This window comes from Nilaparvata lugens, chromosome 2, assembly GCF_014356525.2.
Source record: "Nilaparvata lugens isolate BPH chromosome 2, ASM1435652v1, whole genome shotgun sequence".
In the NCBI taxonomy this organism is placed as follows: domain Eukaryota; kingdom Metazoa; phylum Arthropoda; class Insecta; order Hemiptera; family Delphacidae; genus Nilaparvata; species Nilaparvata lugens.
The window spans coordinates 50,474,746-50,494,749 of record NC_052505.1 but is presented as its reverse complement, the minus strand read 5'-3'; the positions used below and the strand labels follow the sequence as shown (position 1 = coordinate 50,494,749).

The 20,004-nt window shown below is 32.4% G+C and overlaps 1 protein-coding gene across 3 annotated transcripts in view; it reads left to right on the top strand.

Annotated features, from left to right (window-relative positions):
• LOC111051195 overlaps nt 1–19,075 on the top strand; it is a 55,043-nt gene extending 35,968 nt beyond the window's left edge. For 2 of the 3 annotated variants that reach the window (XM_039421444.1, XM_039421445.1), the window contains exons 4-6: nt 8,476–8,561; nt 10,828–11,086; nt 16,913–17,720. In XM_039421444.1, the coding sequence (XP_039277378.1) occupies nt 8,476–8,561; nt 10,828–11,086; nt 16,913–17,049 (482 nt within the window). In that variant the 3' untranslated portion in view covers nt 17,050–17,720. Of the gene's footprint in view, nt 1–2,305; nt 2,483–8,475; nt 8,562–10,827; nt 11,087–16,912; nt 18,802–18,883 lie in introns of those variants that run through there. The other variant, XR_005570515.1, reaches the window with a different exon arrangement.
• The last annotated feature ends 929 nt before the right edge of the window (nt 19,076–20,004 follow it).

Here is a 20,004-nt window from a genome sequence, read left to right as displayed (position 1 = left end):
TCCAAGGTAATACCCATTTTCAAGTCTGGCAGAAAGGATCTAATTGATAACTATCGTCCGATCTCCCTGCTTTCAGTCTTTGCAAAGGTTTTTGAGCGTGTTTTGTATGGTGAGATTTTGTGTTACTCCCGTCCTCTGATATCGGACTGTCAACATGGGTTTCTCCCTGGAAGGTCTGTGGTCACCAATTTGATGGAGTTCACTATGGATGTTTCGAGGGTAATGGATTCTGGAGGTGAGGTTGATGTCATTTACACAGACTATGCAAAAGCATTTGATCGTGTTGATCAGGGAGCACTGTTGAGGAGACTTGATGATTTGGGTTTTTGTGTGCAACTTGTGAATCTTTTCAGAAGTTACTTATTCCATCGTACCAATTATGTTATGGTCAGGTGTTCTAGATCAACTCCCTTTTTCAGCACTTCAGGAGTTCCACAGGGGAGTGTACTCGGTCCTCTATTGTTCCTTCTATTGATCAATGAACTGCCTCTCCAGTTAAAGAAAGCAAAATGTTTGATCTTTGCTGATGATGTAAAGCTCTACATGGAGATTACTAACTCCAATGATTGTAACTTGTTGCAGCAAGATCTTGACAGATTGGCTAGATGGTCTTCTATCAATGGACTTGACTTGAATGTTAGGAAGTGTAAGTGTATCTCATTCTCTAGAAAAAATTTGAAGATGAACTTTTCTTATGAAGTACATGGTATGAATCTGGATAGAGTCGATACATGTAAGGATTTGGGTGTAATCTTTGATAGCTGTCTCAGGTTCTCAGTGCACATGGACTATAGCATAGCTAGAGCCAATAAAATGCTAGGTTTTGTTATGAGGAATACAGCTAACTTCAATAACCTTGATGCAATATGTACTGTTTATGTGTCATTGGTCCGGAGTGTGTTGGAATATTGCTCTGTGATTTGGAACCCTTATACTGATTTGTGTACTCATGGTCTTGAGGTAGTTCAGAATAAGTTTTTGAGGTTTCTCTATTACAAGCGCTTCGGCCAATCCTGTCCTTTGGGTTTTCCTACAGACCGTTTGAGAAGTACCTTTCACTTTGTATCATTGAGATTACGACGGGAGAGAGACTCATTGATTTTCGTGCATGGTCTGTTAAGGGGTCGATTTTCTTCTCCTTCGCTGCTCTCATTGATCAGGTTCCATGTTCCTGCGTTCAATTCCAGAGATCATCCCACCTTTGATATTATCAGATGTAGAACGGTCAGTGGTTACAATGCTCCCCTGTTTAGGTCTCTTCGATTATATAATAGGCTTAATAATGCATTAGATTTTTTTGATTCAGACAGTGTGTTCAGGCGGGACTTGAATAAGATTTATGTTTGTTGAGTTTTGTCTTTTTTTTTTCTTTCCTATGTATTACATAATTTATTAGTGTTTTTATTTATAAGTTTCATATTTGCAAAGTTTCCATAATTCTCTTTTCTTTATTTCTTTTTTCTTTTCTTCTTGAATTTTTCAGTATTAGTTACATACTTAGTTCTTCTTCTTTTATCTGTTATACTATAAGTTTCATATTTGCAAGGTTTTCTATTATTTTTTGTTGTATTTTGTTTTCTCTAAAACTCAATAGTATATTAGTTAAGTTATTCTATTTTCATTTTAATGTATTGTATTTTCAAATTGTATTATGCTCAATGTGTGTTATGAGGGCAATGATGGGATTCAGTTCCTGGTGCCCTCAAATATGTAAATTTTCAAATAAATAAATAAATAAATAATTGAAATGACATATAATTGCAGGATAGATTTAGTGTAGTCATCTGATTTTTCACTATCCAAAGCAAAGGACTAGGCTACTTGATATAAATTGAAGAGCCAATAAATTTTAAAATGAAATCCGGATTAATAAAATATCATCCTCAATCGAAATGTGACAATGTCTGAGTGAGCAGGACACCTGTCCTGCTGCTCGTTAGAAGGTAAATTCAGTGTTGTTTGAAAATTAGAAATGGGCACAGCAAAATGAAATGGGACGCTGAAATTTTATGGCATATTAAATGTGAATAACGTTTGATGAGTTATAACCCACTAAATATTATGTCAAAGGGTCTGATGGATGATAAAGAACAGGTTGGCATGTTTTAGTTGTGACATCCGAATGTGAAATGGACCATTGCTTGCACTACTGTAGGTATTTATAATAATATCATGTTAGTGTTGGGTGCAAGGTGAGAACCAATGCTTGAATGCGGGGGAGTAGGAGGAGCCTAATTATCCCCACTCAAGCAACATTCGAAATAAGTGGGTTTTATTCTTTTTGGACCGCCCTCAAAGGCGAGAATTTAATTTTGCAGATTATTTCAAAGATCAGTTTATAGTTTGTTGGCAGTGGTTTGCTCCTCGCCAACTTACACTTGTAGTGACTTGTTAAGTTAGTCTATTGTGAGATTGACTCGCCAAGTGTGTTCTTGTGTGGTACAGTGATTCTTGTAAATAGCTGGCAAACACCATCTTTCAGGTGAAGTACACTACAAACCATCTTTTTATATAACTTAAACATCCTATGAGTGAAATAAATAAGTAATATACCAGTCTGTTAGGGAATGTGGAGGTCTTCATGAATTAAAAAAGTGAGAACTCAATTGTTCAAATTCAACCTGAATCATGACTTAATGGCTTGATGAAACAAAATATGCAGAGCTTGAAACTACATATAGGAGTTGCATTGAGAGCTACTTAGAAATGACCAGGATAGATAAACTATATCATGATAGATGAAGTATCATTAATATTGGATGGATATGTCTATAATTCATGAGGTGATTATTGACGAAGAAGTGATGTTTAAATTAATTTCATTCATCCATTGAAACGTGACTGGAAATTTCTATTGCAGTTCACTTTCTTGAACAGAGAATACCAACAACGAGATTATTCAAGGGTCAGGGGTATTTGTAATCAAAACATGATCATTCTACATCAGTGAACTATGTTGAACAGAATATATTACAATGATAGGCTATTGCAGGATCAAAGGTCTCATTCATACCGGTACGTCTTATAATAAAACAATCTGTATTAATTACAGCCTTTTAACTAGAAGAGAACAAACCATCAAATACACGAGTAGGCTACTGTATTATTTATTTAAGGGTCTACTTGAAATTCTTTTTGTTATATAATAGTAAAATGCCGATTCACTTGGTGTGCTGTGTAATAAATACAGTGTCAAGTGAATAGCTTCTCCTAGCACATAGGAATATTTGTATATTATTGAATTATAGGAGAATTAAGTACAATTTTTATGAATTAATCAACAGACTACACTTTTACTCAATATTCAAATGACAAATTATATTGCTGAAAATATTGATAAAAAAACTGAAAACTTAATATATTCATTCGATTGAATACAATAAAAGATTTTCTCAATATTGGAAAGTTTTCATTTGTTCCAAATCCCTTGAATAGGATATAGAGGAGTCCTAACGATCATGTTGACGTTTGTCAGGTTCTGTAAGACGATAGCATGACTCTCGGAGCTGAATTGAAAAATATTATTGAAAAATGAGTATTTTTTTGCAACTGAGAAAAATGTGACAAATTTTCTTGAAATGATTTTTAGTTTACTATAGGCATATAGCTCTTATTGTACATTTATTTTACAAATTCTCCAGTCAGGTCAATAATTTATTGAAATAATTTTACTTTTCCTTAGAGACCATTATAGAATGTTGGGAGTTGAATCTCAACTTACATAAGAAAAAACTGAGTTCTGGGGAATAGTGTTTGAGCTTCGGTTGTTTATTAGAATATTACACATTTAATTCTATTCGAATTCGAATATAGACGTTAAAAACGTCATAGAATTACTGAGATAAAACAAACAAGTGATAAGGAAGTAATTCACTGAAGTAATTTATTTCAAACCAAATATGACAATTGGAGTAATTTCTCAATTCTCTTGGATAAAAAAATGAATCTATTTTGTACATACTACTACTATATTATGATAATATTCAATATACAATATTCAATATAATTTTTTTCCTGAGGATGATGCCCACATAAGCTCAAACATACGCACGACCTCTAGGTTTGTGCCTAGATAGTGAAGCGGATGATAATGAGAGATGAATGGACCTACAGTTTTAGGTGGGTTACAAGTAGGGTTGCCACTAGGGTTGCCACCCGTACTATATAATAAAGTATTGTACTTTATTTGGAGGTCTTGCACTTTATACTTTGTAAGCAAGATAAAGTACGCAAAAATACTTTATTTTGCTCAATAAAGTACTATATAATAATAAAGTACGAGGGAATCAAAACATTTTAGGTTATTAGAGTGGCGGAGACTGTCAGATTTCAAATAAATATACATTTTTACTAATAGAAAGTAACAGGTAGCAGGTGACAAATGGAACAGAACTGCTGATGAGTTCAAGAATTTGTATAAAGTGGTTTCATATTTATTCTCTATTCCTGCCACTTCAGCATTTGTGGAAAGGGATTTTTCGGTGATGAGTGGAGAGATGAGAGGAGCAAAGCATCTTTGAATCTCATATGAAATGAACTATCTAATGATTATTTCAATTTGAATGTTGATTGCAAAGATGCTTTGCAACTCTTCACCAGTAACAATGATTTATTGATGATGCCAAAAGCAATAGGAAATATGTTTTCAAGAATAATTAATTGATTGATTTTTTATTAAATTTGAAATTCATTGTTGATTTCATTAGTTCATTACATTATTAAACTCATTTTGTATTTCATTATATTCATGTATTGTATTTTGAATATTTATTCAAAATTACTTTATTTGCATGGGCTACTTATAAAAATTATCAAAAATACATTATAAAAACATAAAGTACTCTTTATTTATTTTGTTCAGGAGCACATTCAAGCTCCAAAATCAAAAAAATACTACGGTACTCAATAATCAGGCTTATGGAGCACTTGATAGAAGAAAACCATAAAATATATTGATATGAATGTTAATATGAAGATTTTAAACGTTGGAAGCAAAAGCGGTAAATTAAATGTAAAAGAAGATTTCAATATCTAAACTACAGCAAATAAATCAAATAGTAATAAACTAATAAATATCATTGAATTCGATTTAGACAATCCCATTTTTGATAAAATTATACAACCAAGAAATAGAGCATATATGGAGGATTAATATGTACATAAATTAGTCAATACTTTTGTTATATTTAATTATTCATTATAGCTTAAAAATGACTAAAATAAGCTGAAACCAGTCATTCTTTTTAAATATTCTAAATATATTTTTATAAATAAAAGGTGCTTTATGTTTTTATGTGTTTTCAATAAATTATTAAAAATTGTATTTTGAGAAGTTTTATCAGGCTTTGGGCAAAGGGGTGTAATTTTTTTGCATTAATTTTCATAATCTCGTGTACCTCGAATTATTTTGCAATAGCCTAGAGTTGATTACATTTTTGAAGAGTAACAATATTATGCTCCAAAGCCATAAAGATTGGCTTGAAGGCCTTCTCTTAAAGGTTGTGAAAAATACCTAATTTTCAGCTTCAACCATCATCACCTACTACATTTTCCTCACATTGATATTTCGCACAATGACATAAGTTTATGAGATTATGTTCTATGAGAATCACCTGTTAGATGCACTTCATTTCAGTATTTCCTAGTGGAGAGGCGCGCTTAAGGACACCTCAAGGATCAAAATTTCAAACACTTAGCCTATAACTTTTGGTACAATGCTCAGATATCATAGCACTACACTTCATTCTTCTCGGCTCGTCAAGGCGGTCCAAAATCATGCATCATAAGTCAAATTCGGTCGAAAAATGGAATATTTATTTTTGAGTACCGTATACTTAAGCCCATATTCCAATACACAAAAAAATGGCCAATTTCTATATTCAAAGCTATGTATCAAGGTAACCCCTTATCATAAAAATCATTACTTGATCTTGAAATGTACAATAGAGTTTTCTCTTTCATCTGCTGTTATCGATTCATGAAAAATATGTTCGTGAAGTGATGTTTGATTGTTGAAAAAAAATCCGGAAATTGTAGATATTTTTCTCCTATTAACAGTTTTGGCAGTTCTATGATAGGGTAAAGTGATACAAGATGGATTTTAGACCACTGAATTCGTAGACGATGAATTTTTCTACAATTTGGTATCAATCGTAAGTTTCTATGATGTATCAGAGTCATTTTAGAAACTCTTGATCAACAGTAAAATCACGAAAAAAATGTAAAAACTGAAATCGCCATTTCTAAAATATTCTGTAACTTTCGAACTGTATTGGAATCGAAAGTATTATTTATTGTAGTGGGTAGAGGGGAACAATTTTCACATCCTCACCAGATTTGGGAATTTTATCAAAAGTATTTTACAAGACATGCAGCTCTGAATATAGAAATTACCATTTTTTGTGTATTGGAATATGGACTTAAGTACCATACGTACCCTCAACAATAAATTTTCCATTTTTCGACCGAATTTGACTTATGATGCATGATTTTGGACCGCCTTGACGAGCCAAGAAGAATGAAGTGTAGTACGATGAAATCTGAGCATTGTATCAAAAGTTATAAGTTTTTGAAATTTTGATCCTTGAGGTGTCCTTAAGCGCGCCTCTCCACTAGGAAATACTGAAATAAAGTGCATCCAACGGATGATTCTCATAGAACATAGTCTCATAAACTTATGTCATTGAGCGGAATATCAATGTGAGGACAATGTAGTTGGTGATGATGGTTGAAGCTGAAAATAAGGTGTTTTTCACAATACAAGTCAAGGAGCATTGTTGTTAGGTGTACCTAGAAATCTATATGAGATAGAGCGCTCTACCTGATCTCAGATTGTAGAGCACAAAAATACGCCCAGAGGGATTTTGAATTATACATATAAATGGTAACAATCGGAAGATATTGTTGATCAGAAACTAAAATTCATCAAAATTGATTTTTTCTTCAAATTTCACTAATTTTTGAGAAATCATAACTCAGTACTCATTGGAGATAGAGAGTTTCGAATTATCTCATTTTATTCAGAATTTCATAATCTAAAAAAAAGCAAGAGCAAATTTTTCTGTCCAATTACGAGATTTGGCAGAAATAGCTGAAAAATGGAAAATGTGAGTCGAAAATACAAGGTTTTTTGGCCACTCTGTATCTAGCACAAGGAAATTTTGCATGAAGAAATTGGTTCTGAACTTCTCTTATGTACCCAAATAATATATTAAAAAATCAGAACTACAATATAAATTGCATGCACCAATGTATATAGTGACTGGATTAATATAGAAACTAGTGTTTTGGAATAATTTATTTGCATTGTTGCTACCATAATTGGAGGTTGAAAGCACATTTCAAAATACTCTAGCGGTTTGAAAAACAATGGCCTGCTAGTTTATTTTAGGTGCTCACACCTGCGCTAGTAGACGGGAATTCACATAGTTGAGCATTTGCCAGAAGCACTACACTACAAGTGTTTCTAGTAAATACACTTCTCCAGTTCAGTTGCCGAGTGCCCACCCAGTGCCCGCCCAGTGCCGACGAGTATCAATTACAGACAAGTAGGCTACACTTCTGCATCTGCACCACACTCCATTATTTATTAGAATGGCCAGCCATACCATGATGCTATTTCTGCTGAACCGATAATCACCGCGGAAAGCTGTTTTGCAATGTGAAAATCAACGCGCTTAGATTGAACAGCTCATTACTTGTGATGTGTGAAACTGCAATCTCAATACATTTGCAACTATTATACAGTTTCTATCAAGATGAGAAATCTACTTCCAGTAACTTTTACCAATGTGGTGCCAGAAAGCCAATCAATATTGAGTTTATCAAATGTGCATTATTTGTAATGAACTGATGAATGTTGCAGAATAAAAATATGGAATCGCACCTATGACCAGAAAAGAGATTATTGATTGAAAAACGGTAACATTACTGAAGACTATATAGAGTATTTACTATTATACTCTTGACTTATGATTAACTCAAATCTTTCATTAGTATAAACTGAAATAATTCCATCCATCAATCTAAATGAGACCATATATTAGGCATACATTTATTAAAATTCAGAGACTAAATCATTGGCTGCCATGATTGGATTTAATTTAATTATTTGTTGATACGAATAGGAGAAAGGCAATTATTTATGTACATTCATGATCATATATGTGCTAGTTAGGGGTTTCAATTATTTTTAAATATCTTATAAATGTTGCATGATAGTGCCGGATTCTTCTTATTTATTAAGTTGAACAATGTGGAACTCATGCTAAATTAATAATGTGTTCAGTTTCATCATTGTATAATGAACAATTTATACTGTGAATAACTATGAACGAACATTACAAGCTATTCAATTTGAAATGTTCTATGCTATCACATAGATATTTTTCATGTAATAAAACTATCTGTTTGATTTGAAGTTATTAATATTTGTCAAGTCAGTCTCATTTTTTAAATTTTTGTTTACAATTTCAGGTCTAAAATTAGTAGCTTGGCCTCCCCCTCCACCTGACTCGAATCCAGATGAGACAATAAGTGAACAGGGACCAGTATATGCGCAAGTGAGTAGAAATTTTAACTTAAAAGATATTTTTCGTAGTTCAAGAGATATTGCCGGGAAAATCTGGAAATTGTATGTTACTGGGTTATTTTGACGCATTATGTTGTTTGTATATATGAGACATTTTGCAAAATTTACTATACTTTCATAATTGAGCGTCTTATATTTGCGGATATAATAATAGCAAATCATATAAGTATGATTGGGAAAGAGCATCAGGCATAGCCCAAAACTATTCTATTCCCAATTTTTTATAATGAATGACATGTCAGGAAAAATAATTAGTTTAATTAGTTATTAAATAATATATACTATTAATATAAACATAATTTATATAAAAATATATAGTTAGAAACAACATAAATTGATCAACAATCTATGTATTTGTACCTCTATTGTATTCTATAGATTCGTTTTATTTTATGACAATGAATGTGTTTCATTTCAAAAATGTATTTATTTCTACAATAAATAAATGGTCTAACCACTCATTTAGTGAATCAATTCTAAGGAACTAGTTTTGGTTGTTACACCATCACCAATCTCTTGTTAACTGGAATCTCAAGAGCATCTAGAAGCATAAGTAAGTTGTCGTGTGCATGCTTCTCGATGTAATAGTGTAACAAGCGAAACTAATTTTTCAAATATTTTGTAATGGATAAATGGTTGAGACATTAAAAATTTCAAGTCATTTTTTCAAAATAAAATCAAATATATTTATTGACATGAAAATAAAATAACAAAACTAATGGACAGGATGCAATATAGAGGTGAAAATAAATGAATTGATTGTTGATCTATCATAATACTCCTAAGCTTAGTAGACCAATGACAATCAACTATGAAAGTAGAGGTTTGAGAATATCAATAGACACAAAACAGTAGTTGAATGATAAATGCACAAAAGAGTAGTTTGACACAATATTAGAGCCTGTCTGTAGGCATAAGATAATAAAATCCTCACAATGAAAAGAAGATTTTTTTAATTCTAAGAACCTGCTGGTAGGACAAACAAATTGAGTGTTCATAAATAAACTTTGTGAAATTCTATGTCACATTCCGGAATCAATAGGAAAATAAGAAATATGAAGTTTTTTATTCGGTTTAGATGAACACCTTCAATGTTCAATACAGAACTATTTGATTCTTACTATAATGTTTTATTGTGCAATGGTGTGTCCTGTGATACGTTCAGATACATGAATAACAAAATAGAATAACTTTTTTACAATACTGATAGTACGCTATTTACGCTTTGTGTTCTGTGATACGTTCAACGACGATAAAGATGAATACATGGATGAAAAGGTTTTAGAAATGAACAGCTTTCTTGCAGTAGGGTGCAAGGTACCTAGAATACCAGTATTAAGTATTATAGGTACATGGTACGGTGTTTATAATATGTGTACAAATCTGTACACACTCTGTATACCATGTGTTCAAAGATACACGGATCAAAATATTGCAGACATAAATAGCTCTCCTACAGTACTTACTAAGGTAGCCTAAAATATATTTGTAGAGTACTTTATTGTTTACCATGATGACTCACTTTACTGTGTTGTAGTTTAGACAATATGTTTCAAAGTAAATACTGTATTGAAAAACACTTACTTTCTGATGAGAGATGAGAAATGCATTCCATTCCTGAGAAGGAGGTCCTTAGTCCTCCAGACTGATGGATCTCCTCCTTCTAGAGTGAAATGCATTGCTGCTGTTTTCTCGTCAAAAGTAATTCAAGTGTTTTTTTTAAATATTTACTTCAATACAGTGTCTAATCTACAACATAGTTACATCGCTTGTGTTCTGTGATTCATTCAAATATATTTATCATATTAGTTAATCATTATAGAAATAACTAGTAGCCTTTTTGATTTTTCTACATAAATTAACACGTGTTTATGTAAAAACGTAAAAAATGTACTAATTATTTATTTAGTTTCACTTTTTGTGTAGTTAATAATTTGATGCTGTGGTAATTATTCATATAGAATAAAAATACTAAGAAATTTCCAAAATCTGTTGTTTTTTATTCAGTTGTATTTAAATTTAAATTTAAATTCAGTTTTTTATTCAGTTGTATTTTTATTCAGTTATTTACATAAGCACGTTTTTATGTAAAAACGATACTAGTTATTTCTATAATCATTTCTAAAAATCAAGTAGCCCTATACTTTATTATTATATTAGATATATTTATCGTAAAGTATTTGCATGTACCATGATAATGAATAAATAAATGCATAGCTCACGTACTTACTGTGCAGGGTCCCCCGCGAGGTCAAGGACTGATCAGACCGAGCCAGTACCACCCGCCTCCCTCCACACAGCCACCTCCGCCGTCGACGATCACCCTCCGCCAGTCGGCCCCCTTCAGTCAGGCGCCGCCCCCCGTCTTCATGTCGCAGCCAGCCACCGCCACCGCCCAGGGCGGACACAAGATGCGAGGCGACGACAAGTGGCCGCCAGAGACCGTCAAACAGCAAGCCGCCGCTGAAAACGAAGCGAGACTCGCGTTAGCCAAAGGTCAACAGTCACTCTACACACTTAGAATATAAATACGGTATAGTTATTAGAAACAAATTCTATATTACAGTGACTGAAGGATTTGTGAACACAGAAAGCGACAAGACTTCCGAGTCTGCGGTTCACGTTTTCCTATGAACGAAATGGTGGCGGTCAAACACAATATTTAGTTGGATTAATAAATAGTTGGATTTCTCAAGTGAAGATAAATTGAATAAAAATAGAACACCATCAAAATTACATTTGGTATTTTTAAAATCTATTGTAGTCTATATCTTCAGTAAACGAAGGTGTCATTATGATGAGCGTCTCTCTCGTACAATTTTAACAAAAACTAGCAGGAACCCGTGCTTCGCAAGGATCTGTTGTAAACCTTGACGTGATGAAATTTTGAAGAATTGAAAATCGGCATATAACCATCCTTAGTTGATAAAGAAACTATATGCAAAATTTCAAGTAAATTAGTCCAGTAGTTCAGACGTCATGATGCGTCAAACATAATTTTCCTATCCCGTACGTGCATAAGCCAGCTCTTTACTTTATATAATTATTATAGATATAGTTAACGACTGCAAGAGATAGGACTGTGGAACAGAATAGTGGTGAAACTATGATAGCGCCAGAAGTGTCTCAAACACATTAGTAAGTACTACATGAACTTTTTGAAAAAACGATTTGAAAAAATGTTAAAACAACAGAACTGAATCCTTATCATTCTACCTTCATTTAGAGACGAGGCTTTTGTTTGAGCCGAATGAAAATCGATTTATAAAAAAAATGAATGTCTGTGTGTTTGTTTGTATGTTTGTTTTTTCCCTGTAGACTTGAAAACTACTTGACATAATGGCATGAAATTAACTTTGGGAATATGTTGTGTGAATATTGGGGATGGTTTCTGAACAGAAATTTTAATAGGGGGGCTAATAGTAATTATTTATTAATTCATTTTACAGACCTATGTTTTCGAAATTTTCGGTCGAGCGGCTACCGAAGAGCGGAAACATGATCATGATTCAAGATCATATTATTGTGATAATATGATTTAGCATCTAAAGTTACCAGCTGTAATAAACACGTCACCCTATGATAAATTGTGTACTGGTATTAAAACGGTAGTTTGGAGTTGAAGTGTAGTTGATTGGTACCAGCTGTTGATAATGGTTCCTTAGAAGACCTATACAAATAATTATCACTCCCCTATCATTGAGAAACTGGAAAATGTTGAAAAAAAATTATTCACCTAATGAAAGAGAGTTGTTCATATTGTATTCATCAATTACTGAAGAATGAAAGAATAATTAAAATTTTTTGAATTTAGCTTAGCTTATATTATTATTTAAGCTTATAGCTTATATTCATCCTAAAAATGGAATTCTGTGTGATTCATCGTACATCGCATATTTCCTGGACCATATATCGACAATCTACAGCTATGAAAACATTGAATTCATCTTTGAAACACTGATTTAACCTTTCTTTTTTTCAATTCAAAACTTTACTGATAGATATTACTACCAATTGATTGAGAAGAATAATATGTTTTCTGAATAATGAATGCTGCATGACTAAGCATATAGGAAGTCCGTATTGAGACGTAAATGAAAATATTGATTGTCGGATAAATTTCATGATTCACCAAATAAAGTCAAGTGTGACATAAGATACATTGGCGGTACGAAGTTTGTCGGGTAAGCTAGTTGTAAATTAAGTTTTATTATTAATAGTCAACGCTGATAAAGACAGGCTCAATCACCAGAAATACTATAAATTCTATGAGGGAGCAGTAAGCCATTAATTTTGAGTAGTTCAATTACTTCCATTATGGACACTGGATACATTATGGACAATCAATACGTATGAAATTTATTAGCTACCGTACAGAATAAAAAACTTGCTATGACCCCAACTACTATATTATGAATAACCATTTGGATAGAATATGAGGAATCACTCGCATCTCTCATGAACCCGTAATTTTTATTCACAAAATATCAACAAAAAATTTATATATTAGGTTATATTCAATAAACTCACGGCTAGTACTCAAGTTTGTCTTTTTCTGGCCGTGCTACAAATAAATGTTTGTATATGTTTGACATTTTGTTTCTGTAATCTTGTCTATTAAGAAAGTTTTCAATGTGATGGCAATAAAATTTGAATTTGAAAAAAGAATTATCAACAAACTCCTAACCAAAGAAAATCTTTGAGCTCTGTTCTAATCGGAATGTATGAGACTCCATATACAGCTGAAAGAAGGCGCGAACCGAACTTGCCAAGCATACAACAATGGAACAAACACGTGGCAAGCTTGCGCTCTCAATCAACGCAAAATCAATTTGATCAGCCGATTGATGAAATTGTTTTAAGCTTTCCAATGATTATAACATATGTTAGAATATCATGTGTCAATTATCTCAGAAGAATGGTTTATTATGTTGCTTCGACCTGCGATCTATATAAATGTCCTGTAACAACTAAAGGTGCGTCCAAACATGCCGAACCGAACTTCGAACCGCGCAGCAAACCGTGCATTCCTCCGAACATCTTGCCTTTCAGTGAACATGAGCTTATGTTTCATAATGTTAATAATCAGCTGTTAATCATTCGCCGTACCGTTCGCCGTGCCGCTTGGCTCTGTTCTAACTGTTCGCCTCACCGCACTCCGAAAGCTGAACTTTTCAGCCAATCAGAGCCCTCGATTACAATTCGCTGTGCAGCTCGCCATACAATATTTTGGCTATCCATCACAAGTGGAAAAAATGCGAACATGAATACAGAAGTATGAGCCATTTTTTATTTGATTAAATTCATGTTTTGAACAATTCATTGTTACGAATGATAAATTGATAGGAGCTTATAAATATTTCCTAATTCAAAATGAAATAACTTCTGAAAAAAATAATGATTGGATAAATACCAATATTAATTTATTGTTGACCAAAAACTCAGTACATCGACAATTCATTCAACTAATTCTTTACTGATAAAATTAAAATATTTTTTTTATTGATAATCAATTTCATCAAACCCTTAGAGGCAAAATATCTCAAAATCCGTTCTTAGTGCGCATCTAGTATGTTTGAAGAATATTTTTGCGAAATTTTAAGTCTGTAGGCTAAGTAGTTTGGGCTGAAGTGTGATTTTCCATGAAAATTTTCGAAAAATACCCGCTCCTGGACCCCTATGTGCTCCTGGTCGGAATTTTTCTGCATAGGTCTAAGTTTTTTTCATAGCTGAACAAAAAAGTTCCTTATAACTTTGCTGTGAAATGAGCGGTTAAAAAGTACAAAATTTTGGGGGGGCCCAGCTCCCTCAGGGGGCAAATTTCTGAAAATCCTTTCTTAGTGGATGTTTTGAGGCTACCATAAACAATTGTGCAAAATTTCAAGTTTTTAGGCTTAGTAGTTTGGGCTGTGGTGTGATTTCAGTCTGTCGGGGCTTAGCCTTTTATAGATATAGAGAGAGAAGAGATTAACTACAATTTCCACGTATTATTCAGTTTCCAAGTAGGTACGCGGAACTCTCTCTCTGTTCATAAACCTCAACTTATTCTAGACAGGGAAAGAGACTGAAGATCACTGGCAGCCAGTGCGTTTCATCAAGTCAATTTCCATTTGTCTAGATGTTTAGTGAAAGCGAATTGGGGGAAAGTTAAAAATGAATAGCACTACCCGTCAGTAACTTTTAGTCTCCACTTCTCTCGACTATAAGCCGCTCAATTCTTGAGACAAAAAGCTTGTCCCCCGATGGCGTAGCTGAGTATAATTAATTATTGTTATGTATATTGTGGAAAAGGTTGAATGCATCACAGGACTGAAGTACTATTTTACCGACGAGAACGTTTGTCATCCGATGGCTTGGCCATCATTTCCCCAAGTGAGAAAACGTACTCTTGTCCTGTGATGAACAATAATGTTTCCTCAATCTACATTATGAATAATAACCAATATATTGTTAAACCTCCCTGCCCTTCATCATGATCCTCTGCTTCAAAGAACTTGCCCCAAATAACATGCAATCACAGATAACACAACATTCTATTACTGTTGAATAACTCTGGACTCCAGACTGTTGCGCACTACTCTATTTATTATCTGAGTTACACCTTGCTACCTAACTCCAAAGATTAGACTCTTCGATGCCAATACTCATAGAGATGCCACCCTTGCGTTGTTGAATATTATTACTTTTATAGAGAAAAGTTAAAACTCTACTCCTTAGAGAGGAAAAGCAGCTCTTTTATTATTCTGTTCCAGAGAGTGAAATACGACTTTCAATAAAAAATGCAGTCTCTCCAACAAATTTTCTTATTTTACTTTCTAGAATTGAATGAGCAAAACCTACTTTTCCCCCCAGATGGGAGTTGTAGTAGTTACATCAAATTACTACTACCTGAACTCCCTATAGAAAAAATCAGTAATCTCATATACGTGACATTTGTGTGGTATCACCATCGGCTTATAACGTCTCCACATCAGTCATTGGAAATTGATTACCAAGTTATATTGGACCAAAACTGATTTAGATTCGTTTTCAATTATACTCTAATCTGAAATTTACTGTTATAATAATATCACGGAATGCTTAGAGAATAACGATTCCTATCAGGCACAACATAGAGTTTTTACTGTGGAAAGTGCTTCAAATTGAAACTACACCCTACCAAAAAGCCTCTCTTTTCCCGCATACCACACGGTGAGAAAGGGATAGGTCTACGCGAAATTGGCGGAGATCTCCACCTAATGCCACGGATACGATTCTTTAGAAAGGATGAGAAACGTTGCTTTAAAAAACAATAGTAATCAAAATTTGAATTCATGTCGTTCTGAACAGTTTGATGAATTTATTTTTTTATTAAATACCGATGAGTTTTAGGAGTTAAATAAAGGGGGACAAGAGAGAAAACAATTATTGGAAATCACTTAATCATAGTACTGGAGGATAAAAATTGAAAAATTTTATTCGATTGCAAACCATCAAATATATCTTTTGACAAGAGGATGTACTTGATTTTGATATGAAATTTGAATAAAAGAGCTCTCATAGATTCAAATAAACGGTGTGATTGCAGTGCTGGTAATAACAATAAAATCCAACTGAATTTATTTGAAAAAATGAAACTATAAAACATTAAAATATCAACTAGAAATTTCTTATTCTTGTAAAAAATTGCTTGTTTATTTCCAATCTGCTACATAGTTTCACATAAATTGAGTGAGCGTCATAATTTTTAGATAATATGGAATAAAATGACTCTCATGAAACATCCAGTCATGAGTAGAGATAGATGGCATTGAAAATAATATAAAGATTTTTCAACCTGATCCAGCATCTCTCTTTCCAAACACCTAATTTTGGTGGAAAGATTTCTCGTGGTTATCGGAAATTAATGATTTAGAAGAAGCAGTTTTGAAGACTCAATAATTTCCACTAAAATAGTGAAGGAATTATAAATGATAGAATAGTCTATTTTATCATTAGAAAGAAATTGGTAGATCTCTTTCTTTTTCTGACAGGTTATTGATTTTGATATTGCAATTATTTGAAAAATGATGAGTTTCATTCTCTTTGATCACACAACTAAACAGTTGAAACCCCCAGGGTAGGATATCCGCAGCAATCAAGCTTTCGATTTATTTACTGGAGCTGACATCCATGAATGTTCAATTCCAATATGTTCAGGAAATTTATAATATTAGACATAGGAAGTTCATTGCTATCAACCAATCTCATATATTCGCATAACCGGTAACATACCATTACTTCATGTTCTTTTTATTCACTTGAAAATTATTCCAAGCATAAAATTTTGTCAATGTTTTGTAGGCCCAGCATTCAGGCCAAGGAAAGTGCAGAAAGATTACAGCGGTTTCTTTGCTCAAAACGCCCTGAACTCCACCTACCCTGGCTACAGAGCTCCACCCGGCACACAGCACTACGAGGAAGGCACATCCGACCTTTGAACTTCTTCTCAACTTTTTATACTTTCATCAAATCGAGAACAAATTTGAGAACATGCAACCTCTGTCACTTAAGGCAGCACTTTTACACTGATTCTTACCTATTTTTAATTAAAATTATACTTTGATATTTATTTTTGAAATTAAACAATTATGATAATATATTTTCATCAAGTAAAATAATTATTTTCTGTCAACTATTATTTGATAATTTTGCCTTCTTATCTATAATCAATACAATAAACAGTCAACTCGATGTTAATAAAAGGATGTTTAGGAGAAAAAGTAAATATTGGAGACTAAGAACTAAGTAAAGGTGGATTGCTTTGCAAGATGACAAAAATAAGAAGAATAAATATTATTTGTTCAATTTCGATGATGCTGTGATGAAACTAATTTACCATCAAAATGAACAAAAAATGTTGTAATTATTATTCTGGAAATTAAAAGCTTATAATTATTGTGCTTTTTGTTTCCATGAAATCAATTATTATTGATATAAGATGTTATGGAGCTGATATGGTGATTTGATAATACGATATGATTTCGATTGTTAGCTGAATGCTTCAAAACATTTCATACAATAATTATTGAATGCTTTCGCTTAGGAATAATGTGATGCTATATATGCACTGCTTTTGTACATAAAATGTTAATAAACTGATTGAATAGTACCTTTTTTGTATAATTTTTCAACAAATTTATTATAAATTTTATATAAATTTTCAAAGTATTACCGTAATGAATAGGTAATGAATTACCGTAATTTCGAGAGAGTTTTACAACGTGTAACACAAAGCTTTCGAGAAAATTACCAAATTCTAATGAATCAAACATACGATATCTAAAAGAAAAACATTTCACCAATATTATGCGGTATTTTGTGGAGGTTATTCTTTAATCTGGTAATCATTATGAAATTATCTATATCTATGATTCTATGGTATCATATTTATTCACTTATCCGGGAACCTTTCAGTTTAGCATGATGCATATTGCATAATATTGCTAAGCTAGAGTTTGACATTATAATTATTGTTATTTGTTTCACGCATTTTAAATTACCCACCGGACATAGAAAAATATCAATTAAGCTGTTTCAATTTATACTCTTGATTTCCACTATATAATATCCAACTCTTAACTGATACGATAGTTATTTGATGGAATAGTGTCTAGTTTGTAATAGGTCGATTTCCTTTTTTCGAGTTTATAAGATGTAATGAATTGATTCTGTATATTTTATTACAAGAGGCTAATTATAATTGATGGATTACATGCATGACATGGAAAATTATCATCTTGGTTTGACTTTATTTGAAAAAATCACGAAGAGATCAGTTTTGGAATGCAATATTATTCAGTTACGATTACGAACCGAAGCTTTTACGCTCCCGCCCCATGATTTAGAGTCCTATGACAAGTGTTTTGACTCAGGGATTGAAAAACAGAAGACTGTATAGATACAATAATCGTAATACTTGTATCATTATGAATTCTATATGATTCATGAATATCATATCATAAATCAGAACATAACATATTTTATCATAACATCTTTTCATATTGTAGGTCATATCTAGGCATTCACATGCACCCTAGTTATTTCAATATCGGTTCACAAATCAATTCACAAAAATGAAGTCTAGTAATTCATCAACTGTAAATATTTTTCGACAGCCTATATGATTGAACATTTTTTACAAAATATTACATGTGAAATGTATTGCACTCACGAAATGACCTAGCAAACAGGTTGCAACCGACTTCTGCTTAGTTTCTTCAATCAGAATAAAAATATAAATTTAATCAATGGAATCTTCAAATTAAGCAACAGGTTGCAACCGACTTCTGCTTAGTTTCTTCAATCAGAATAAAAATATAAATTTAATCAATGGAATCTTCAAATTAAGCACACATCACTCAAAATATTTCGCTCATCAGAATACAGTGATTAGTAGATTTTTTCTATTCTATGAGCCAAATAAAAATGCAAAAGTGACTTCAAATCAAATCAAATCCTTTACTGTATTTGCCATATAATAAATACATATTCAAAACAAATAAAAGAAAATACACAATTTTATAATCAAAAGTATAAGATAAAAAATAAGCATAAATAATACCAAAATCATAATTAGATACTTTTCATGTGTAATTTGGCCTCACCAGCAAAAGGAATTAAGCCTTGCCCGCTGGTGAGAGTTGCAATCAGTTAGTTATGCTTGAATAAATTTGTTACATTAGTTGTTTCCTGGTTTTATACAATAATAGAGAAAAAGAATAAAAATAAGTAATTCACGCTTTAAAATATGTTTTAAAAAATTAGATAATGCTTTCAATTGAAAATAAATAGTTTTCTATTATCCAATTTTTTAGTATTTTGTAATTAATTTTTGCTTCCAGATCAAAAGGCAATTCATTTATGAATCTTGTACATATATAAATAGGCTTTTAACTACTGTTGGTTTTGCTTTATAAATTTTGTATTTATAGGTTCTATATGGTCTAAAATCATATTGAACTATATAATTTAATAAAAATTTCTTTATACCTAATAATATATTTTGCTAAATTTTTCAAGTACAATCGCCTTACAGTCATCACAATAAATTCTTCAAATAGCAGATTAGTTGGATGCAATTGAAGATTTAGTTTTGGATAAGACGTTGTACATTCCAAATATCCTATTATGATCCTATATTTAAATGATCTTGCTTTGATATAATGTAGCCTGTTGTGAAGTGATGGCACTACATGCCACACACTTCCTGAGAACCAATCCGAGGATGACATTGATATACGATACTTAGTTTTCCAAGTAGGCTACATTAAGTTCACCTGGCACTCCATTGGAAAAGTTAGATAGCTTATTCTCATCCTATTAAGTTTCTATAACTGAGTTAGTTGCCATTAATCATGATGCATCATTCGCACTCTCAGGGAGCTTAGCTGATT